This window comes from Heteronotia binoei, chromosome 1, assembly GCF_032191835.1.
Source record: "Heteronotia binoei isolate CCM8104 ecotype False Entrance Well chromosome 1, APGP_CSIRO_Hbin_v1, whole genome shotgun sequence".
Classification (NCBI taxonomy): Eukaryota; Metazoa; Chordata; class Lepidosauria; order Squamata; family Gekkonidae; genus Heteronotia; species Heteronotia binoei.
Genome location: NC_083223.1, coordinates 175393762 through 175418699, shown reverse-complemented (window position 1 = coordinate 175418699; position 24938 = coordinate 175393762). Strand labels below are relative to the sequence as shown.

The window sequence follows — 24938 nt, the reverse complement described above, 5'->3', positions numbered from 1 at the left end:
GGAGGAGGAAGTGTGTCTGCCAAAGCAGGTCCTGCCTCAGTCATATAGCTGCAAACCATACATGTTGAACTGCACAGAAATGGATACAATTTCTGCTAAGCCCATTAGCTGGTATCTGTAATTTTCTTTATGCTGTTAGACCTGTGCAGAATGTTTCCTTCTGAACTTTTTAGCGCAAAAATTGTGTATCCATGTATCAGGAGGAAGTGTTTGTCCCCCCCCCCCCCGCTTTAAAAAAATTTGTTGCTTGGATCCAGTGCAGCACTTTGATGGGCAGAAGGTTTTTATGCATGGAGCTTGACTTTCTCACTTCCACAGCTGCTTGAAGATCCCCTGCAGCTGCTTCTGCCCCAGGAAGAACAATTCAGGGAGCATTTTAGGTAGGAGCAGGGGAGGTAAAAAATGCGTCTGCTCACATGGATTCTTAAGCCTTCCCTCTAGCTCCTAGTATCTTTTTTGCAATTTTCATTGCTGCTGATTCAGTTTCTTTGCTGCCATTTACTCTTTTTACCCACATTGCATCATCTCATATAGTCATGTATCTTAGAATGTATGTATCGTGGCACGATGTCACTGAGAGTTGACAGCTGTCATTTTGCTTTTCCTCTTAAAGAGAGAGAGGAAGAGGGGAGGCATGGATGTTGCCAAGGTAACTAACAATTTCCCTTCCACTTCTTCCTGGTTCCTGCAAATTTTCTAAAATACTGGCTGCAATCCCTAAGTATTGCCTTTTATTGAGTATTGTATTGAATGTTTGTTAGCCTCTATATGTAATGTAGAAAGAAATGACTCTCTCTCTCTCTTTTTAGCCTGAAGTGTTTTCTAGCAGATCTGGCTCTGTCAAAGAACTCCCTCTTCATTCACATCCTCCTCCTTTGCCCCAGCGTAGCAACACTACTCCTTTTTCAGCTGAAGTGGAAAATTTCCTCAAACGTTTCAACAAAAATGCGGTTGCAGAGTCTGCAAACAAGGACTCTCAAGCCAGTGTACATGACTGGAGACCGTTTTCTGGCCTACAGCAAACTGCTTTCCCCTCTGAACAGAATTTTGGGAGTTTTTTGAGACAAAAGGACTATCAGGAGTCTGCAGCAGGGTCTGCAGATCGGCAAAGTGACTTCCTGCTTCCTCATGAAAGAGCCAGCCAGGATGGGAGTGGCTTTTCACGCATTCTGGGAATGATGGCAGATTCTACTAGTGCTCAAGAGAAGAGAAGACGCAGCTTTCCTGATATTGAGGATGAAGAGAAATTTCTTTATGGTGATGATGAGGATGACTCTAAAATCAACTCACCTTCTACTGAAAACCTAACATTGAGTGGGAAAGAACCTGTAAGCCAGAAACCAAGTTCCTCATCTTCTCCTACTCAGTCTGTAAAACCAGACACTTCGGAAGAGTCCAGACCAGAGTATGAGAAGATCCATGATTTGCTCAAAACTATTGGTCTTGACATTGGGGTTGCTGAAATTGGCAAGCTGGCTGCCCGAACACAGGAACGACTCCATGGGAAAAAAACATCACGTTCTCCTGATTGTCGTTCAGCAGTTTCCCATAAACCAGACTCTAGGGAGATGCGCCGCAGTCGAAGCAATACTCGTTCTCCAGAATCAAACCAGAAGTGCTCTTTGTCACCCTCTGGTTCTTTTTCTTCATCTAAAGAGCAGTCCTCTGTTTCAGAATTGGAGCACTCTAAATGCAAAACACAAGGGCACAATAATTCTTCTGGCACGCCAGAGCGATCTGTTCCCCCAGTATCTCTAATTCCATCTGCACCACCTCTTCCTAATTTACCACCTACTCCCAACCCCATGTCTCAGTATTCGGTATCACGCTTTTCTCCATTCACCCAAAACTATCCAACTCCCACAATGGCCCCTCCTGGCTATGATGCTTATGGACACTATATGGCATATGCAGCATCTGGCTGGCCCATGTATGCTCCTTCTCAGCAGTCTGATCCTGCAATTTCAGATGTACATGGGCTTGTCTCACTAACAGTGCCCCCAAATCCTACGCGGCCAAACCTCAGAGTTATTGAGACAGTTTCCACTGGCAAGGGGACTCCCGAAATCAAGAGAGATGAGTCTGTGCTTGTGCAAATCCCCACCACTCCTACTTACTCCAGATTACTCCCTCATCTATCTCAGTCTTCTCTCAGAGGTCCTATAGAAAGAATGTCTGATGAAAAAAATCGGGCTTCTCAGAAGCAAAAGGTGGGTTGCTTTTATTTGGATTAATATGTACTGGAAATACTAAATATAGTAACGTAATCTGAAGGGATAGGAGTGCTGAATATCTGTGTGTATTTTTCAATTTAAATCACTTCCTCGTTTCTGAGAAATCAGCTTTTTTGCTTGCATCAGTGTTATTGCTGGTGAGTTGTAGATAGCTGATCTGTCTCCTTATATGTATATATTTTTAAGTACCTGTTGCACATCATTTCCTCAGCTCACATTAATACACACCACGAGTTGAGAAACTCATTTATGGTTTAGGATTATGTACCTTGATGCAGAATTCCACTGTTAATACAGGCATTCATAATTTTGTATGTTCATCTGTATTTAGCATTAGACAATGGCTTGGATTGAAGTCCCTCTTTGGTTAGGTCACACCTTATGTTTGGGAGGGGGGTGCATTTTCACCAGTCCCTTCTTTCCACTGAAGGGTGCTTCACTGCACTGTATTTTGTTCTAAAAGTTCCCTCACTTATTGGATTATTGGATTCTCACTTAGTAGAAAATGTAAGGGGTGGAGGGAAGATACATGAGCAGAGCTGATCCTTTGGATCCAACCTCTAGTTTTGGGGAATGTGATGCATCTCTTATGACCACTATTCACTCTAAGCTAAGTTAGCGTGAGCTAGCTCACAGATTTTCAACCTCTACCTCACACATTTTTGCCTTAGCTCAGGAAAAATGGCCCCAGAGCACAATAATTTATGTAGTAGCTCACAGCTTTAACACCAGTAGCTCACAAAGTAGAATTTTTGCTCACAAGACTCTGCAGCTTAGATGGAACATTACTTATGACTAAGGTTGTTTTGCTCTTTTTGGAGTAATGTGAAATACATGTATGAACAGATTTTAAAGGACATGATATTGAAACATTGTAGAAAGTGGGTGTTTTTTTTATCAAGCAGCATTTAGGCACGGAATGAAACAGGTCACAGTCTTGTAAAATACACTAAGTTAGTGAAGCTTAGTTTGAGAGGCATATGTTTCATTTCCTTCATATATTCTGTTGCATTCTTTCAGGAAATGAAGAGAAACATTTGATGCATAAAGTGGTAAAATTCTAGATTCACTAGGAAAATCAGGAATTGAGTCCAGACTAAAGAATGCTTAAAATTATTTTCTTATGTTACAGTAAATTCTAGCCAGAATTCAGTACAGAATTGTGGTTCCTTAAGTTAAATCCATTGATTTCAGTGGTCTTAGGTATGTTTAATTCTGTAATGGATCATGGCTTGCCTCTGAATAGATGCCTTTTTTTCCTTTTAATTATAAAATATCCCAGGATTCTATATAGTTTGTAAAGATTCAGAGGAAGATCATTTTACATTGAAAGACTTTTTATACTTCTATTTTAATTGAAAAATCAACACAGATACAGCACAGAAGAAATGAGTTATTATCTTGGATCTGAAATTACAGCAGATAAGAGTCCAAGCAATGATTGTTGGGGTGACTGGGAGAAGACATCTTGGGAATTGCAACAGTGGCCTTTATGGAGTAGCATTAGCTGTGGCCAGTGAAATCTTTTTCTTCACACCCTTTTTTAGGTAATAGAAGAAAGAGAGAAACTGAAGGTTGAACAGGAAGCACGACAGAAGAAACTGCACTATCTGAGGACTGAGTTGGATAGACTCTCTAAACAACAAGGTACTGTCTTTTTTCATTGTTTCCTTTTTTTACCTAGGATATTCTCTAGTGGAGATACTAGGTATTGCATAATCTGTTTGAAGGAGTGGGATTATTTTTACACCCTTTCTGTCCTGAACATTCCAGGATAGTATTCTAAACAGTGACTTAATAAGTATAGTTCCTACACAAACATACTACCAGTTCTGTAATCAGTAATACACACACAGGTTCTGGTATTTGGCAGCAGCAAAAATTTATTTGTAATAATTAACATGATTTTCTTGTGATTCCTATTCTGCCATGTTGCTTGGCTCAGGAGAGATGTTACGGAAGAAACGTAGGGAGAAGGATGGTCATAAAGATCCCCTGCTAGTGGAAGTAAATCGACTACAGGAGAACATTGCAAAGGAGATCACACAGCTGCAGATAGTGACTGAAGCAGCAGAGAAGAAACAGTCTGAGCTTGACAAGGTTGCTCAGATACTTGGGATTAACATTTTTGAGAAATCCCGGAAACCATCTGCAGAAAATAAAGATTCCACAGAGAAAAACAAGTCAGAGAATACAAGAAGTCAGGAGAAAACGTCCAGCTCAAACAAGGTAAAATTCTAGGTATTAGTATTAACAGATGTTCTTGCTGTAGAATAAAGGTTCTTTTTGTTAGCATAATAAACCTGTACATTTCTGTCAGCTGTGCTTTATATGCACAGATCATTGTGTGAGCACTTTGTTCTTTAAAGGAGTTCACCATGTTTTAAGGGATAACTGATCTATGAACAGTTTATCTGAAATCTATGGTACCATTTCAGAGCAAGTCTATAGATTAGATGTCATGTAGTTTCTAAGGGACTATGAGTGACTCACTTAGAATTTTGCACGGAGTTTGTGTTTTTTGTGCGTGTCTTTTTTGTGGTTCAGTTTTGGAAATGTCTTATGTGAGATGAGTAGTAGAAGTTACTGAAAACTGGATGCCTGTAATATAAGCTTTGGAATTTTTGTTCCTCATTCCAAAGAAAGTACATAATATATAAATATGTGTTATCAATGAAGTGTAGAATGTGATACATTCCACTGTTGCTGTTTTGTTTGTCTTCTGTATCTCATACAATATTATGGTATCCTTTTCACTTGGAAATCTCTACTTGAAGAATGCAGGTGCTCAATTTTCTTATGCACCTGCAAAAATCTGCGAGTCTAGGATTATTTGACTTTTCAGTAAATAGAAAAAAAATAAAGAGAAGGAGTTGTGGCATTTTCTGGTTTGATTGGAAGATTTTGGTGTAGAGTGAGACAAACTTCATGTCCTTTGTTACTGATTTCTAGTGTCTATGCTGTTTACAGTGCTGTGCTATCTACAGACTATAGAAAAAAGTGCAGCAATGATCTGTATTGCCGAAAAGTAAGGAGCTAAGAGAGCAGCAATTTGCTCACATGTTGTCATATAAATGGTCTGTTATGGTTACTGTTAGCTAGTACTTTCTTGAAGTGAGAGATTATGAAAAAAACTGGAGGTATGAGTTAATATTACCTAGAGAACTTTTACCCTAAATCATGGTTTCTTAAACCATTGCAAATTTAGGAAGACAGCTAAGCTGGCAGAATTCAGTCGTTTCGTTATGGGTCCAGAAAACAAAACAAAAGCAGAGGAAGGATGGCTTTGTCATAGCATTCTTTACAGTTCTCAAAGAAGGAATTTCATAGGGATGTACACTTACAATGTAAATATAGAGGGTTTTTTTACCTGCCTGAGCACTGTTGCCACAAAACTGTCCACTGTATATCAACTGGTATATGTGGTATTTGCATCAAGTGTCCATTGACCCAGTCAAATCTTTACCATGGCTTGGAAGAGGCTAATGAGCACTGAATGATTTGTATGACTGTAAGGAAGCCCACCTTCAACTGTGAAAACGCTTCTAAGGGGATGTGTTCTATTGCAGGTTACTTACTTGCACTGTTTACTTACATTTGTACAGAACAATATAACACAGTCTTGTTTCTCATATATAACACAGTCTTGTTTCTCATATATTCAAAATGTAAAGTTCTAGTACATTTAGCAGTAATTCTAGTAATTCAGGATTTGGTACTTGATTTTTCAGCTACATGTTTTGTTCTGGTCCAATTTGGACCATAGCATACTTCACTTTTGTCAGGACAAATACCATTCTGTGCCATTTACATAATCATTAAACAGTGGATTCTTTTGAATACATCTTTTTATCATATTCTCTGAGGATTTTTCACATTATTGCAAAGTGATGGGAATTCTTTACATATTCCTAGTGCAATGGTTGAAGTTATCTGTGGATACACTTACACATACACATATACACTCTTGCTTTCATGTTCTCCAAGGGATGTACATTCCATGCATTACTTGCCTATCCACCATCTAGCCAACGTACCTGAGCCTGAATGGAAGCTCTTTCCTGCTGTTTGAACAACATCTGAATCGGCAGTGCTAGCTCACTGAAATGGAATTATCCTGGGCATTGACAAGCAGGTGATATATAGTTATATATATATATTTGGTGTGGTCTCTCCTAGAGGCTGGTTCTGAGGCACTGATTGTCATTCTGTGTCTTAGAAGTGTTTCCTTTTGTTCAATTTAGGATTCAAAAGCAACTAATGACAAGCCCAGGGGTAGGAGTCCCAAGCCAACAGAATCATGTTCACAGCCATCCAAACTGCAGTTCCAGTTGGGCAGTATCTATGACTATTATGACACAGGAAACCATTGGTGCAAGGATTGCAATACCATCTGTGGGACCATGTTTGATTTCTTCACACACATGCATAATAAGAAGCATAGGCAGGTATGTGTCCAGCTGTCAATTTCCCATTAAGCAGTTTTTATTTACTGTTTAAAGATGTAAACTTTACTTAGAGAAACCAAGGAGTACTGTGCTAATTCAGTTTTAATGCACAGAGATGTTAAGTTTGCACTGTTGATTATCCAATGAACTTGTTTATTAAAACATTTATATCCAGCATTTCCTCATGGTTGGAGACCACTTGTAATAATAAAAACCTATCCCCAGCTAAAATAGAATTAGAGATTTGTAATAGATTTTTAAACCCAGTTTGACATCCCTTTTAAACCATTGCTTTTGAACATTTTGGACATATTTCTTACTTTTCCAGAAATATGGTATAGTGTTATTCAGAACACAGAATAAGTGGAATAGTTTATGCAGGGCTTTTTTTTTTAGCAGGAATACACAGGAACGCAGCACCTGCTGGCTTGGTGTCAGGGGGTGTGGCCTAATATGCAAATAAGTTCCCACTGGGCCTTTTCTACAAAAGCCCTGTGTGAAACAATGGTGACACCAGGGTGTGTGGCCTAATATGCAAATGAGTTCATGCTGGGCTTTTTCTATGTATCCGGGAACTTTGGATTTTTTTGCTTCTGATCTTATAGTATGATCCATAACTATTTTTCAATTACAACTTCAATTTTGTATGGTGCTGTGAGAGGCAGTGTGCTGTCTGCTTTGTACATTCAGTGGCAGAGACATGTTGCAGCAAAAACAAAGCTTAATCTTTTGTCACTATATTATTGAGCAATATTAGTTTTTCACAAGGTAACATAACATAGGAGTCTGCTGGATCAGATCAGTGGTCCATCTAGTAAAGTGTTCTGTTTCACACTGTGGCCAACTAGTTATTCTGGAGGACCAACAAAAGGACATAGAGGCTGAGGCTGTTCCCTGCTGTTTGCCTCCTAGCACTGGTATTCAGAAGTTTGTTGCCTCTGGATGTGGAAGCTCCTTTCAGTCACTATGGCTAGTAGCCAATGATGGGGGGGGGCAGGTTCCAATTTTGCTTGATAAGTTGTTAGCTTTCTAAAAATATTCCTGTTGGAATATTTTGCAGTTAGAATAGAAATAAAATTATTGTTTATATCCTTGCTGTGTTTTGGTTTCCTGTGTTCTGAGCTGCTCAGGAACATCAGAAGGAAAACTTACCTCTTTTTAATGAACTAGTCTGTATATTTCCGTTACTCTTCAAATAGACCCTGGATCCATACAACAGACCATGGGCTTCAAAGACTCAAAGTGAAACAAAGCAGGACCCCATGAAACGCATTGACAAAATACCTCTTCCTGCAAAAGGTATGTTGTTGTCGTGTTCTTTCCTTTGATTGTTCAGAGCATACTTCACAAAAGTGATCAGCGGTGATACTAAGTGATACCAAATTGTAGGTAGGGAATCATCTCATTTCTACGGAGGGTTTAAACAATCATTTTGCTTCTGTACTCCTGCTGCTGAATTGGGTAGGGATTGAAAAGCAATAATCACTCATATTTGAACTGTGCGGTGTTGTAATAACACTGGCAGGAAACTAAAGTAGGCCTTAATATTGCAAACTATAATTAACAATAGTAAATTTCAGTCTCAAGATTCTCAAATGGAATACACAGCTAAATAGTTCTGTTTCTGTGGAATTATTTAGAACCTATGAGCTGCCAAACCCTTTGTATTGATTCAAAATTACCATGAGTGAAACTATTTAAATAATTGGATTTTCATGCTCACTACTACTGCAGTCTAATGAGCCCCCTGAAATTTCACAAACAGTGTGGTGAGCAGAATGGAGATCTGCAGTGAGAAACAGGAAATTGGCAAAAATCTCCCTCCATCAACAGAAGTGTCATTGTGCTTACAGAAGTACTGCTCCACTGTTGCAAGAACATTTTTGTACCCTTTATCTCTTTTTGTAGTGATCAGTTACCTTTTGGGTGTATTTCAGGTTCTGAATTTCTGATCCCAGTTACTGGCTATTACTGCCAGCTCTGCCATGAATTTTTTGGTGACCAGATATCTGCAGAACAACACGTGAAAAGTCATCCACATAATGAGAAATATAAGGTCAGTATCCAGGCTATGAGTTGTCATGCTTAATAGGTGTACCATAATCTTTTAAAACTTATTTTAAAATTAGTACTGAAATATTTTAATTATATATAACTGTGTTAATGTTGCTAACATCAGCTGTTTTATCATATTGGGATGTTCTCAGTTTGCATTATATTAGAGATGTGATGGTCTGGGGAAAACAAACTTTTTTTCTTTTAAGACTTTATTGGATTGAAAAGTTAGGAAATGTTGGGGAGCACTGAAAAAAAACTCGTTTGAAACATTTTCTCTTTTGGCATGAGTGCAGTGTTCTTTAAAAACAAGATTTTACTTGCACAAGACATATAGTATGAACATTTTAAACTGAGTAAACTACAGCATTAAAGAATGGGGATGTCGATGTATACAGACAACATATAAGACGCTTAGATCTTTTTGGATTTGCATGCTTTGTATGTCTACAGCAGGAGTCTCCCATATGGTGTCTGTGGGTGCCATGGCACTTGCCAACACCCTTTCTGGTGTCCACCAAGCATTTTTAGAAAGAGGGTGGGCCAGGTAGGGTTTTTGTCCAACAGGACTACTGATTGGCTGTTGGAGATCTGATTGGCTGTGGAGATTTTTTAAAAATTGCTTCAGCAGCTGCCACAGCACAAGGATCTTCACATTGTAACTGGAAGTATATATGCAGTTTTAAAAAATAATATGTGCATTTTAAAAGGCATCCTGTTAAATAGAACTTTTGCCTGGAATACATAACCTTCACTCTCTGAGATTTTGTGGTTGGCTTTGCCTCTTGTGGCAGCCAATTTGTGGTTGCACCCACCACCTGGTATTAGAATTACAAAAGTGACTGCAGGTCAAAAAGATTGGGGACCCCTGTCTACAGTATATACTTCCGCACTTAGAAGGTGTTGCCATCTTCATGAGAGGTGGATACAGGGCTTTTTCTCCTTGTGCATTTTTATTTATTAAAACATTTTTTTCCACATTTGTTTCTGTTTATTAAAATATTTGTATACTGTCTTTTCCCATGATTTAAGGCAACCTACAGTAGAAAAAGAACTTACCTTCCTCTAATGTCCTTTACAACTAAGATATATATGCTTTGGTAGCAGTGGGGTACAGCAGTTTGCAACTGTCTCTGTATTACAGTCTTTCTTGTAGAAAACTAATGCTGCAAGCCTAAGCATGCTTACTGGAGACTAGGTTCCATTGAACAATGGGATTGATTTCTGAGTATACAGTCTTAGGATTGCAGTGCATACTATATATATTATAAATCACACAAATATACCAAATAGCATAATGATATATGCTAGTTATAAATTATGCGTTTTATGACATTAAAGCAGTGAAATAAGTTTAGGTTTGATAAGAAAGTATTAGCCATATTTCAGTTTTCCCCAACATTTCTATTTAACCCTCCTAAGGTTAAAAAAAACCCCAGCTATACTATTTTGGTATAGAGGTCAAAGTGACTCCACATTACAGCAAAAAGCAGTGGAAACATAATAGCTCTCTCAGCCATGGCATTAGCTACTAAGAAAAAAAATCAGGCTTCACGAATAACTTTCTTCAGAAGTGCAGGACAAAGGAGAGATCAATTTGGAATTGGGGTCAAAAATACTCCTCATTGAAAACATCAAAAGCTACAAAAACGTAAATGAGGTCACATTGACCCCACCATTTTTAAAGCAGAAGATACAGTTGGGCATCTATAAAACTGTTTATTTTAAAGAAAGCAATCATTGTAACCCTATACACACACAAACAAATATGTAATGTTGAGAAGGTGACTCGGAGATTTGGGAAATTTGAAGATGGAGCAGTTCAGTGCACAGGTGACTATGGGTCATCTAGACTAACTTCCGGCTATAAAGTGAGATGATCAAATCAGAGGTTTGGAAAATTTGATGGACAAAGGGAAACCAGTCAGCTCAGTGGACAGGTGGCTGGGGTCATCTAGAGCAGGGGTCCCCAACCTCTGGGCCATGGACCAGTACCGGTCCATGGCCTGTTAGCAACTGAGCCCTGAGTTGAATAATTATTTCATTATATATTGTAATAATGGAAATAAGGTACACAATTGTATCATAGCAAAACCATCCCCCCCACTGGCCTGTGAAACTGTCTTCCACAAAACCAGTCCCTGGTGCCAAAAAGGTTGGGGATCACTGATCTAGAGTACTTACCCGTCCCTAGATATGTAAAGTTGAGAAGATCACTCTGAGGTTTGTAAAATCTGAAGGGCAAAAGGCAAGCAATTAGCTCAGAAAACAGGTGGCTAGGAGGACACAGTGAAGTGATTAGCTCAGAAAACCAGGGGGTCATCTAGAGTTCCAGGCTTCATGGCTCCTTCAAGTCTGGAAAATGTGAGGTTCAGAGGATGCCTTCAAACATGTCTTGACTTGTCTTGCAATGTGGTATGGAATGACCCCATTTCCAAATGTGCAGTGTGGTTCAATTTGAACTTCTTCATCAGGCTGTGGGCATGAGAAAAGCTTTGACAGAGCACAAACAGAGGGCTTTTACCTCTTCCTACTATATACTCAACAATTCAGGTTGCAAAGACTGCTTTCCTTTGGGGGTCATTGCAGCCCCCAATTCCAAAAGTGTTCTAAAGTTAAAAAAAGCTCTGTAGATATAAATTATGAGAAAAGATTTTGTTTTCTGTGTTTGCTCCACCTTTCTATAAAATGCTAATCGGTGTTGGTCCATCTCTTTAAACATGGATACAGAGCTAAAATCATTTTTTCAATATTTTGGGGTCAATATTACGATTATGCATAGTGCTTTCATTTCCAAGCCAAGTCTGTTGGGGCCAGATTGACCACATTTTCCCTTTTGATGAAACTCAAAATTAAAAAAAGAAAGGTAGTGGTGTTAACCAGTTTTGGGGCCATACTCCTGAAACCCCAAACAATTTACCAGGCAGAGACTTCTTGCTCAAAAGTCCAAAAAGGTTTATTTGTAAAAAACACATTGCAATTGTGAGAGAGAGAAGCTTTCCGGCTGGGAGGCAGTCTCTCTGCCGCTTTAGCCTAAGCTGCTGTTTTTTAAAGCATTCCCGACGCAACCCCCCCCCCTCTCTCTTTCCCTGTGACCAGAGAGAGGTCATCGGCGCAGAGTTTACAATCTAAAAACTGCCCCCGTCCGCAAAGCAGCACCCCCTTCCCTTATATGGAAACACCATACACAGACACGTACTACTGCATCACCTCATCTCTCCTAGTGAGTCAAATTCCACACTAATTGGCTAACTCTAAAGTTTCTCTTCCCACAAATTGGTGGGGCCCCCTCACAACCTGCTTAGCAATAGATACGCATGCTCAAAGGCATCCTAAAACGTCCCATTTCAGCAAACCCTCCCCCTTCCCTGCATTTTGCACTTTTCACCTTAATGGTTTCCAAGGCAACTCCACTCCCCATCCTTGGCTTAAAAAACCCCCCTATGTGCACAGAAAAGCAATATACAAGCAATTCCAATACTTCAACAATTATGAGTAACATACACAGCGGTTTTGCATTTGAGGCTTTCTTCTGAGTGAGCCAGACTTTGGCCTTAATTATTTTCAACAGTGGGGAAGGGAGAGAGGGACTTCAGGGCACAGCACTTCAATAAGGAGAAGGCATAACAGGTGGTTGGTGCCTGTAGAAAGCTTTAAATGGATAAACCATTTTTTCCCCATGACTAGGGGGTCAAAAATACCCTGATTCCTTAGGAGGGTTAATAAATCTACAAAAATGTATTTTCCCCGTATCATCAATTTTTTTGGAACTTTTACATCTTTAAGTGAAGTGAAATATGATCTGAAATACGGGTTTTATGCAAGAGTTTTAATGATTTCTTGGCATTGATATGCTGAATACTAAGCATCTGTGAAAATCCTCCCTATTTCTTGACAGGCAGAAATAATTGGGGGTGGGAAGAAACAGCCATTCCTGTTCCACTAATAATAGTTCCCTATTAAGTAATGGTGCTGAGATTTTTCTTCCTCTTCTTCTCTCAGAAATATGTGGATGAGAATCCGCTCTATGAAGAAAGGAGAAACCTGGACCGTCAAGCAGGATTGTCTGTGATTCAAGAAACAGAACGTAGACTGAAACGGAAACAGTGTGAAAAACAGAAAGAGGATAGAGATGAAAAGAATGCAAAAGTGGCAAGAAAAGAGGAATCAAACCCTACCAAAGAATTAGGAGAAGAAAGTGATGAAAATGAGATTAATAAAAGGAAAGAAGATTCCGATAGCCAGAAATTTGGAATAAAGCTTAAATTGAAGAAGGATAACAAAGAGGTTGAGAAAAAGGAAGGGAAGAAAGAGGAATCCCAAAAGGACTCAAGACAGTCATCTTTTGGAAAGTTTAGCTGGAGGAAAGCTGAAAAAGAGGATAAAAATCCAGGCAAAGATGTAGCTTCCCCTAAAGAGGAATGTACTGAGGAAGGCAAAGATAAAGAAAGCAAGTCTCAATCTGGAAAATCAAATGCAAAGCCTATTGCAATTAAGTTGTCTGGGAAAACTGTTATACCGCACACTAGCCCATGGACACCAGTTGTTTCAACTTCATCACAAGCAAAAATTCGGCCAAATTTACCAGTTCCTGTAATGGTTCTCAGGAAGTCTGCAACTGCAACAGTCAGCAAGCCAGCACCATTAAACACATTCTTATCTATAAAATCCTCAGGTGCCACTACCAAGCCACTCCCTGTTGTAAAAGAGGGTAATCCAGAACTTGTTCTCCCTCCAGATATTATTTCAAAGGCATTTGGAGGAGAAGTAGTCATTTTAAAGGGCTCCCAGGATAATGTAAAATTACCAGAACAGGCAGAGACTCAGGTACAGGAGGCTGAAAGTGTGACAAAAGCTGTGGAACAGGCAAAGGCTTCAGAACATGTAAAGGCAAGTATGGAAAAGGTACAGGAGCAGGCAATGCTGGTGGCAAAGGCACAAGCAAAAGCACGAGAACTTGCAATAATGGCAAAAGAACAAGAGGTTGCAAGACTGCCAAAAATGCCAGAACAACCTCATGTTTTTGAACGACCGCATCGTCGTCCTCCTCTACTCCCACTGCCACCACGACCACCACTATCAATGTTACCACCTCGGCCATCACCACTGCTATTTCCACCTCCACCTCTGCTGCCACCAAAACAGACACCACTCATTCTGGCAGATGACATGGCTCCAGGTGTATCTGAGGATGATAAAAACATACTGGCAATGCCTATGTGCCCACGACCCTTACCTCCACCAACTGTTTTTAAAGACCATGCTAAAAAAATGGAGAAAAAGAATACATGCCTGGCTGCAGGTAATGCTAAAGATCTTTATGACATTTTTTACAACAACAGTGGAAGAAGTCCAGCTGATAAGCCTGTGAGTTCTGTAGTTTCAGATAAAGGAAAATTAAATCCTGTGGAGAAAGAGAGAAGTACAAACTTAGTGGCAGATTCTAAACCAGACATCCATTCTTCCATACAAGAAACTCTGCAGAAGGTAGATAGTTCTTCAGATGTTAACAAAATCTCTGTATCTGAGGGAACCCCAGAAACTGAAGTAGTGAAAGCAGAGGAAGTTTGGGCAGCTTCTGAAGAAAATTTTGAAATTGCAACTAGTGTTGAAAGCGAATCACAGAAAATCTCTTCGCTAGATTTACAAAATACATCAAAACATAGGGAAAAAGTACAATCTAATGATCTTCAATCAAGTGCTTCTGTTTCCCTTCAGAATGAGCTAGGAATGGGAACCACTGCTTCATCAGAATTCAGTAACAGATCATCAGAGGCTGGGAGAGCAGAATCAACAGTACAGATACTGAATAGAAGTGTTCTTCCTTTTGAAGAAGTTAGCAAGAAACCTAAAGAGACTGAATCTGCAGAGGTAGCCATGCAGTTGTCAACTCTTCCTTTGCAAGTTGTTAGCAATAAACTAACACAGTTTGAAATTTCAGAATTCACCTTGTCATTGCCAAAAAGCACTCCTCCTCTGGAAGAAGTTAACAAGAATCTATCAGAGTTTCAGACAGCAGTGTTTATTTCACCTGATAATAAATTAACCTCATCATCATCAGAAGATAAAACTCTTCCTTTGCAAGATGTTAGCAAAACCCCCATAGAGCTTGAGACTACAGTGTTCGCCATGGGTTTTCCAGAAAGCAGTATGCCTCCTGTTCAGGAAGAAGTTAGCAGGAATTCATCAGAACTTCAGACAGCAGTGGTTACGTCTTCTGATAACAAAGCAGCCACACCACCATCAGAAGATAAAGCTTGTTCTTCACAGGATGTTAGCAAGAAACCTGTAGAACTTGAGACTGTGGAGTTCATCATGGAGTTGCCTCTTCTGGAAGAAGTTAGCAGGAATCCATCAGAACTTCAGAAAGTGGTGTCTGAATCTTCAGATAATGAATTAGCCACATTTTCAGAAGATAAAGCTCTTTCTATGCAAGATGTTAGCAAGAAACCAGTAGAACCTGAGACTCCAGAGTTCACCGTGGTGTTGCCAACAAGTGGTACTCCTTTTCTGGAGGAAATTAACAGTTCATCAGGGCTTCAGACAGCAGTGCTTATGTCTTCTGATAATGAAGCAGCCATACCCTTGTCAGAAAATAAAGCTCTTACTTTGCAAGATGTTAGGAAGAAACCTGTAGAGCTTGAGATGCCAGAGTTCACTGTGGTGTTGCCAACAAGCAGTACTCCTCTTCTCGAAGAAATTAACAATTCATCAGGCCTTCAGACAGCAGTGTTTATGTTTTCTGATAATGAAGCAGCCATACCCTTGTCAGAAGATAAAGCTTTTCTTTTGCAAGATGTGGACAAGAAATCTACAGAGTCTGAGACTGCAGCGATAGCTACGATGTCAGAAAGAAAGGTTTCTCCATTTGAAGTAATTAGCAAGACTGCCTTAGAGCTTCAGACATCAGAGTTTAAATTTTCTGACAGTAAGGCATTAGTTGTACAATTGTCAGGAGACAGTGTTCCTCCTTTAGACCATGTTAGCAAGAAGCCATCAGAATTTGAAAAAATAGAACTAGCCATGCAGTTGCCAGAAAGTAATTGTGCTCCTTTAGAAGAAGAAAGCAATGATACATTACAGCTTGAGATAGTTGCACTTAAAACTCTTGATAATAAAGAGTTGGCTACACCTTTCCCAGAAAACGAGGGTGACTGTAGTAGGGAAACTCTGGCAATGATAGATGTTGACATGACAGGTGGTGAGGACAGTAATCAGAAACCACAAGATCAGCAGAAAATGGAGGTTCACTGTGAGATTGAAAACAGTTTGGAGATGGAAACAGATGTGTCTGTTTTAGTAAAGAGAGATGTAGAGAAGAAACATGTAGACTTAACTGGATGCCAGTCTAAAATTAATCAGGGAGATCCAGAGTCTCAGTTATTTGAAATGCAGGTTGAAACCCACAAGGGGAAAAGGCCTGTTCCGACAGAAAAGAAACAAATAAATGATAGTTCTGAATTGACAGTTTCTCCTTGGGTTTCAAACATATGTGCTCAGAGTCAGCTGGCTTGGGAGCCAACAGACACATCTGAAGTAAATGAAGAAAATTCTCAAGTAGCAGTGACTGGTCAGGATAATTCTAAAGAATCATCAGTGGCTTTTAAACTTGAAAATGGGGGATTTGACAGGCTTGAGTCGGCATTCATTGAAGAAAGTCCTCAAGTTTTGGTGGCCCAGAATGTGGATCTAGAATGGAAAACTTTAAATAAAAGTGAATCAGATGCTTTCTGTACTAACAGTAAGGAAGGGGGGTTGTTGACTAACTCCCAACAAAAACCTGGTAAGGACTTTGATGTAGTCCATGTCCCTGAATCAAGAGAGATGCCAGTTGAGTGCCTGGTTAATGTAACAACAAGTAGCATAGGAGAGGAACATGAAATTAGCCAGCAGTCACTGAGTTATGAAACCAAGGATCTCCAAGTACAGGGAACTGAAGATCTGGAAAGCATCTCTTCTTCAAATGATGTAGAACTTGGTTCTGGTGTAGAATTTATATTTGTAAAAGATGGTACACAAGGGCCTTCTAAATCTACTATGGAATTAGGTGGGGAGAAAGGTTCCATAGAAAAAGAGAGCTTCAGCAGGATTCCGCCAGTGACTGTCCAAGAGTCATTAGATGTTCTCCCAACAGAAATCATTGTTGGGCATCTGGGAGAGGAAGCCCTTTCTTTCACAGGCATGAATTCAGAGGTCCTAAATACTTCAGCGGCTGGTGACTTTGACTTGCACACAACTTACTCAGAACTTAGTTTTGATCAATCGGAAACCCTTACTCTGAATTTAAATGTGGAACATGAGAGAGATTCTTCAAAATCTAATGAAATAAAGTCTACTGATCCTTCCAGACTGAAACCGCATCTAGAATTAGAAACCATTGATTTTAGCTTAGGAGAGATTAATGTGGACCGTGATCACCTGGATATCCTGCCCTCTGAAATTCTAACTGAGGATTCCATAGAGAGCCCCAAATTAGAAACTATTGCACCAATTTCTTTAGAGTCTAGCAGAACTATTGAGTTAGGCATGAACCAGCCAGGGGTTGAATCAGAAGTGATTGATTTTGCTGCACTAACCGCTGGTGATCAAGATGATAAAATTCGTTCCTTGGTTTCTGATGTAGCTGACCCACACATGGTATCTTCTACACCAAATGATGGCATTGCAGAAACGGGCCTGCCACTCCTCAAAATGCAGTGCATGCTGCCAGTTTCTGAAGCCCTGCTGAAAACAGATAGTAAAAGCAGCACTTCTGATATGCTGTCACCGAGTTGTGATGGCAAAAGTTTACAGAGCCAAACAGCTCAGTACACGGAACCCTGTCTTCCAGATCCAAAGGAAACATTTCTAGAAGTGGGGGGCTTAGGTGACGGTGAATTGTATGTTGTCAAGAATGAGATGCTGACACTTTCAAAGGGGTTAACAAGGATGGAGGAGGTAGAAAGTAATGATAGCATGTATGGGGTTAACAGTAAGTTGTCTTCAGCAGTAACCAAAAGCCCTGAAGAGGATCTGGTAAGTTCAGGCAAAATTTAATTCCAGTGCTTGAGCAGCTGTTCTTGAAGTTTTGTAAATACTGTTTTAACATGTTGGACATTCTGCACCTCGCAGTAGATATTAGCTAAAGCTTAAACTTTTTTTGCCTCAAGTAAGTAGATTGCATACTGTATTGCATTGTATAAAATATTTTCTTATCAATCTGTTACCATTTAGTTACTATTTCTTGCCACTAAAATTGAATTTTACATTTATAATGTCTATTTGGGCTCTGGTTCATTTGGAGTTTGTTTACTTTGTTTTTTGCTGTTTTGTTTGCACTTTTCTTTGACTTTTAATGGTCTCTGATTTACACAGCTTCTATAAGTAACATTCCAGTGCAACACTGACAAGCGCAAGGACAACACTTGAGGGAAGTGGAGACTCTTGCTGGTACATTAAGCTGAAACTTTGAAATGTTACGCATGCTTTGTTGCACCAAATGTATGAAGAGATTGTTCTGCATTTTTCCATGTCTTTTGACCTGTAATTACATTGTTGAATTGTTCTCTGTAATCAAGACTGTAATGCTATATTGTATAAAATCTTCTGTGGATGCCATCTCACTGAACAAAGGAGGGGGAAAAAAGCTGTCGTCTTTTGGAGAAGAAAACTATTTGGTAAGGTTGTGACCTAACACCTGGACTCTGAATATTGAGGTCACTTACATGATTTGAAATCACATTTGCTTTCATTGTATTGTATACAGTAACTGTTTGTGTTAAATCATTTAGCAGTGCCCAACCCAGAAGAAATAGAAGAACTGAACTTTGGATTCACTTCATGTACATGCCTGAATCATCCCCTGAGCCACAAAATACTGTTGTGTGAAGGTTTCCACATACAGCTTCTCAAGAGAAATGTAGTAAATGTTTGCTTGGATATATGAAAAGGGTTTTTATCTGTAAATCTAAAATAAACCTATGATGATCAAAGCCCTTTAATTTTTTCCTGTGTTTTTCAAATTCGACTCTTCTGTAATCAGTTTTCTAATCCTAAAGGTGAAGATAGAAAACTCAGACCAGTGATAAGTTGTCCTTCAGTTAACTTCCTATACTATGAGTCTGTCACACCTCCATTTCTAAATTCTTCCAGCTGCCCTCGGTTATGCAACTTTATGAGAAAATAGTGGAAATATATGGCTTAGAATTGTAGGATTTATGTCCCTTTCTGTAAAACAACCCTTGGCAATTTTTAAGACTTTTGGCTCCTTTTCTGTTGAGTTTCAAGTACCTAAAGTTCTTAAAGGTGGTTAAAGACTGTGGGTAAGGGAAATGCATTGAGGGTGTAGATATGGGGGAAGAACTTTGTCTGCTTAAAATGAAATATATCTGTCAACTGAGCACATACTTTCATGCATCTGAAGAACTGAGCTCTAATGCTGAATATGGTAGGATAAATCTGTTAGTCTAAATTGCCACAAATTTGTTTAAATTAGAAGTGTCACAGTTGACTCCACTGAACATATATTTTGGTGACAGATGCAAATCATGCCTATCACAATCCAATTGATGCAACTACCGGCTTTAGTGACAGTAGCCACCCAACCAATTACAGTGTAGCATAAAGGCAGAGGTGTGACGAATTTTTTTGACTATAGGACATCCAGGGTTTGTTTGCCGCCATCCAGTAAGTTTTGTTGATACAGATCTATATTCGTACTTGTTAGAAGCTAATGGGATTACACTTGGCAGACAGCATCATAAAACATGTACCCACATTAATCACAGGATACTACTCTGTACAGTGGCACAAACCACTTTGCTTGCAGCTGCATATATCTAGGCTTGCAGTTTTTATTAAAGAACTAGATTTAGTAAATGCCCCTTTTCATCAGTACTCAGAACAAAATTTAGAAGGTGCAGTAAAATTATTCTGCTTTTATCCTGTTTCAAGGTCGAGTATATGGTCTCTTCTTGCTCCCCCATTTTACCTTAGAGTATCCTGAAGAGGTAAATTAGGGTGAAATTTAGTGAGCTTCATGACTGGCTGGGAGGATTGAATTCTGGTTTTCCCAGCATAATTTTGGCATTATATCCATTTTACCACATTACTTCTTTCAGAATTGATTTGTATTTTATTCCCCCACTTAGCTTTTCTCACAAATATAGGCTACGTGACCTACTTCAAACATGAGCATCCTTTGAAAAGAGTAAAGCAATAAACCCATTACTTCTATTTTTACCAGTGTTAGCAATACATCCAAGGCATTTGAAGTGTTTTGTTTGAAGGTGAAGGAAAGTGAACTGAATTCAGATTGAACAAAGTAGGAGTCAAGTAGCACCTTTAAGACCAACAAAGTTTTATTCAGAATGTAAGCTTTCATGTGCTCTAAGCACGCTTCATCAGACAAGGAATCAGGTATAGTGAATCAGGTACAGTGAGCAGAACTACATATAGCTGGTAGGCAGTGATTGGTCTTTATGAGAATCTAGAAGAAAAGATACTGTACATAATTGCATTTGTATTTTTTGTATGCATTTATATATTTGTAATTAGAAGTATGGGTGTAACTGAATAATTGAAATGATAAATCCGGAGGTATGTAATTTGTATTAAGTGTCCTTGGGAGTTCGTTCTGAAAGAAAATGGTTTATTAGTAACTGCAAGAACAAAACAAGTGGGTATTGATGCCTGTTTTAAGTATTATTTTGCAGAAGATTCAGAGTCTAGCTAATTTGCTGCTGTATTTGTGTCGATGACTGGGGAAGGCAATGGCAAACCACCCTGTAAAAAAGTCTGCCATGAAAACTTTGTGAAAGCAACGTCACCCTAGAGTTGAAAACGACTGGTGCTTGCACAGGGGACTACCTTTACCTTTTTATTTGCTTCATAATATAGGCTTTGAGGTTCTTTTAGCCCTTTTGATCTAGTGTACTGCTATATGGTTTGAAGCTGATATCTACGTGTGCAGTTCAAGATGTCATTAATCTAAAAATCATACTGTGGGAATTTGACTACAAGTTAACATTGGTTCATATGATCTTGTTTTGCCCATGGTGTGATCTATCTACAGTAAAATGGCTGAATCCAATCCTGAGGAATTTAGTGTCTGTTGATAGAACTAAGATTGAACCATTTCCAAAAAGCATCAGGATCTGAAGTTTACTTTAGGCATGGCAGAATTCTTAAGTGGTGATTATGTAGAAGGAAAATATGAACATATTATGATGGCATTAAGAAAATTCATAGGGTTAATCTCAAATTTAGAAATAAAGTAGAATTGAAAATATAGACACACATAGAATAAAAATTAGCATGTCCTGACTTGAGACCTTAGATCAAATGAGTTGACCACTAAAGAAAAGGATTTTGAAATTCTTTAACTGGCAAATGCCACCATCATGTATTCTGGTTAGATAAATACTGAGTTGCCATCTCCAGAGAATACTGCAACAAACAGCTGAAGTTATTTTCTTATAGGGAGTGAAGTTAATATCAATAGTTTATACCTTTTGTAATAGGCCATAGCTAATCAGAACCTTCTTAAGCAGGGCTCTGCTTTGCTTGTTTTTCTTGGATTGTTTTTAACATTGTAGGTATTGAATGGAAGACCTTTTATGTCTTTGACATTAACAACACTTCTCTCAGTAATGCAGCTGTTCTGTGTACTCTATCACCCAAATAAAGTTCAATAGGCTGAATTGAAAGAGAATACATTGTAAGGTAGTAGATAGGTGTTGTACAGTTAAACTATCCTTTCTGGTTGTAAAATGGTATTTCATTTCACATTTTTATACCTAGCTAAAAATTTAAACAATGTAAGCAAAGTGATTTTTGTTTTTTCAGAAAAGGTTATTCTGGAGACTTCAACTCTCTAGCTCCTAAATATATTCTTCTGTTGTCATGTTCTCATAAGTCTGCTTTACTGCCAAAACCATAATGAACAAATACATCCAAGAAGAATTTTCCTGAAATACTCTAAAGGAAAAAAAAGTCTTTACTGAAAGAATTTAAATTCATGTTTCAGTTTTCAGAATAATTGTATGCTCTGCTATGTTTGGTTGCTAACTGGAAACTTGCTGTGTGGCTCTAGCTGTCATGCTAGATCTGGGCATAGCATAGTCTCCCCCTATTGAGTTGGATCACCAAAGTCATAGTGAAGTGTACAAATGCAGCTATGTGGGTTAAACAATTAGTGTTCATTCCACATATTGGTATTTAAAGGCTTATATTCAGTTTCACTCTTTTGGTACTAATATTTCTTCTCATCTGGAAAGGACCCATTGATGCTTGCTTGATACTCAGTTTTTAAAGGCAGCAGTTGAAAATTACATAGGTCAAGCAACAGGTTACAAAAATACCAAAACAGTAACACAAAGCTGGTGTGAGAAACCAGTAACTACAGTTCATAACCAGAAGTATTGTGGTGAGACACTCCTGAGGGTACACAGGGTGATGGTATGTGTATCTACGCTGAACAAGCAGAACCTTAAATAGCAGTAGCCTAACATGTTCAAAGGCATTTATTATATAAATGTTAATAAAATTTCAGTTTATGAACTTTTGAGTGTCATAACAGTGGAATTCAATGCAGAGTTACTCCAGTGCAAGTCTGCTAAAGTTAATGGATTGAGAAGTTAACTCTGCATAGGATACCAGTTTGTGTTGGCTTGCTTGCCTCTTCCCCTTCTCCATTCTGGAGAACATTCACCCTGTACTGGCATCTCTGGCAAGGTGGCTGCAAAAGGCAGAGCCACTCAGCAAACTAGTTTGTGAATTTAGGCATCACAACAGGGCAGAATTTGTGCAAACTAGTTAGCGAACTATCTCCAAATGCTAGTTTGAATTGCTGGTTTAGGGCCAGCTAGCAAATTCCAATTTATTCAGGCAACATAACTGTGTTAGTTGATTATGATTGCTTAATGGAAGTACATTTTCCATTTTTCTTAAATATTCCTACAAATAAAAAACAACAGGTTTTTTTTAAAGCTGAAAATGCAGAGAAAGGGCCAAGCAAATACCCCCCCCCCCAAAAAAAAACCCTTCTGCATTGCTATCTGTGAAGAGAATGAATTTGTGACAGTATTTTTTTTGATGTAACAGGTAAGTATTTAAATGTGTGTGACTCCTAGAAACTGTTTTCACACATAAAATCCAATTAATTTGTTAAATATTACTGTGCATTTCAGGTCGCTATATTTTATCCTGTTTCTGCCTGGCATGTAGAAATTAAGAAAAACGTTTCTTGCTACTATATTCCCATGCCTGGAAAAACAACCTACCAATGTTTGTCTCAGCAAAGTAGCCAGCCCGAAAGAAATGGGCATCCCTGTATGCCTCCTAGGCTTCATTCTGTCCGGCCGACTGCCATGTTACATTAACTCCTGGTGTGATGTTTAAAAGCAGAAACAGTAAGTTGTATATTATGACCAGCCGGTATTTGTACAACTGACACACATGGGCAATTGCTTTAGACCAGCCCTTCAAAGGGGATACCTATCGAAAGTTTCTAGCATAGCTAGGAAATAAAGCAAATGTGCCAAGGGGAAGAAAGAAGGTGACTAACATGCAAATTATGTCACTAATACTGTTGTGGTGCTCACTTACTTTACAATCTTAGGCCTACTCATTCCTAGTTTGTTTCCACTACAGCAATTCTGATGCTACCTGGGGCTACTTCAGTGGATGGAGCTTTGTTTTATCAAGGTGGGTACTGATTGGCATGACCTTGGCTTTGGTTTTAAGCAAAGTTACACTCTTCGAAGCCCACTGATTTTGATGGGATTAGGTAGGTGTAACTGCTTACAGCAACACTGATGATGATGTTAAATAGAACTGATAAAGGTAATCCTGAAATTATTTTTCCATAGTGATATATGTTGTATATTATCTGTGTATTTGCATGCTGCTTTAGTCCCTTCATAGAAATGTGAATGAGTTGTCTTATGCACAAACCCCCCCATTAAAATTATCACACAGTTATTCTGGTGTCTTGGCGGTCTGTTAAGAAAATTTGTATTTCCTAGTGTTTAGCTTCAAATTGGCTTGGAATTCTGTTTGATGTTACTCAGTTTTTAAGCATGTGAAATTCAGGAATACAGAAGAGGAATGGGAAAAGAAAAAATGGAAAGAGAAAAGGGAGGTAAAAGAAGAAACCTACAGGTAGAGTAAATAAAATAGAACATTTTGATGGCTGCAGACTTTCGGAGAATGACAACAGAGGGCTTTATTATTTTAGACTCCATGTCATGGTCATTGTTTCCTCAGTGCTGTAAAAGAAATTGACCAAACAGAACTTTTCTCATTTTGGTGTCTATGAGTATGGTGGGTAGCCCAGTGTGATGGGTACATGTAAAAAAAGAAAGTATATTGGTGGATCTTTTCCCCAAAAATTAGAATTTGAAGCCAAGGGCCCAGAATTTTTCTGGGTTTTCTCTGTTCTGAGAATCCTTCAACTGATAGGAAGCTAAATGAAAGTATTCTTACTATATGCCTCAACTACATGGATTTCAAAAGTGGGGTTTACATCATCTTACAGTAAGCATGTAAATTTAGTGAGAGTACCTATGATAAATCTCCAAAAGATCCTGGTTGAGATATACACTTCCCTTTCCACTCATGCTAGTTACTTCTCTTGCAGAAGACGGCAAGGGCCATTTTTTAAATTATTCCTTCTTCTTACTGCAGCCTCCTCCTTTGAGACCCATAGTGTTCCAGGGACATTAAGTGTTCTATAGCAGGGGTGGCCAACAGAGAGCCAGTTTGGTGTAGTGGTTAAGTGTGCAGACTCTTATCTAGGAGAACCGGGTTTGATTCCCCACTCTTCCACTTGCACCTGCTAGCATGGCCTTGGGTCAGTCATAGCTCTGGCAGAGGTTGTCCTTGAAAGGGCAGCTGCTGTGAGAGCCCTCTCCAGCCCCACCCACCTTACAGGGTGTCTGTTGTGGGGGAGGAAGGTAAAGGAGATTGTGAGCCGCTCTGAGACTCTTCTGAGTGGAGGGCGGGATATAAATCCAATATCTTCTCTCCAGATGTTTTTTTGCCTACAACTCCCATCAGCCCCAGCCATTGGCCATGCTGGCTGGGGCTGATGGGAGTTGTAGGCAAAAAACATCTGGAAAGCTACCATTGGCCACCCCTGTTCTATAGAGGCACAATTTTGTGCATCAAAGAAGTTTGCTGTGGACAGGGAGAACATTCTAGTTTTAAGCTGTGCATCATG

At 39.1% G+C, this 24938-nt stretch overlaps 1 protein-coding gene across 1 annotated transcript in view; it reads left to right on the top strand.

Moving 5' to 3' along the window:
- Positions 1-18711, top strand: part of ZNF318 (zinc finger protein 318) — a 29405-nt gene extending 10694 nt beyond the window's left edge. Inside the window, exons 4-10 of the mRNA XM_060244384.1 lie at positions 810-2210; positions 3782-3881; positions 4180-4463; positions 6479-6682; positions 7882-7981; positions 8620-8738; positions 12740-18711. Coding sequence (XP_060100367.1) covers positions 810-2210; positions 3782-3881; positions 4180-4463; positions 6479-6682; positions 7882-7981; positions 8620-8738; positions 12740-17773 — 7242 coding nt within the window. The 3' untranslated portion in view covers positions 17774-18711. The remainder of the gene's footprint in view (positions 1-809; positions 2211-3781; positions 3882-4179; positions 4464-6478; positions 6683-7881; positions 7982-8619; positions 8739-12739) is intronic.
- The last annotated feature ends 6227 nt before the right edge of the window (positions 18712-24938 follow it).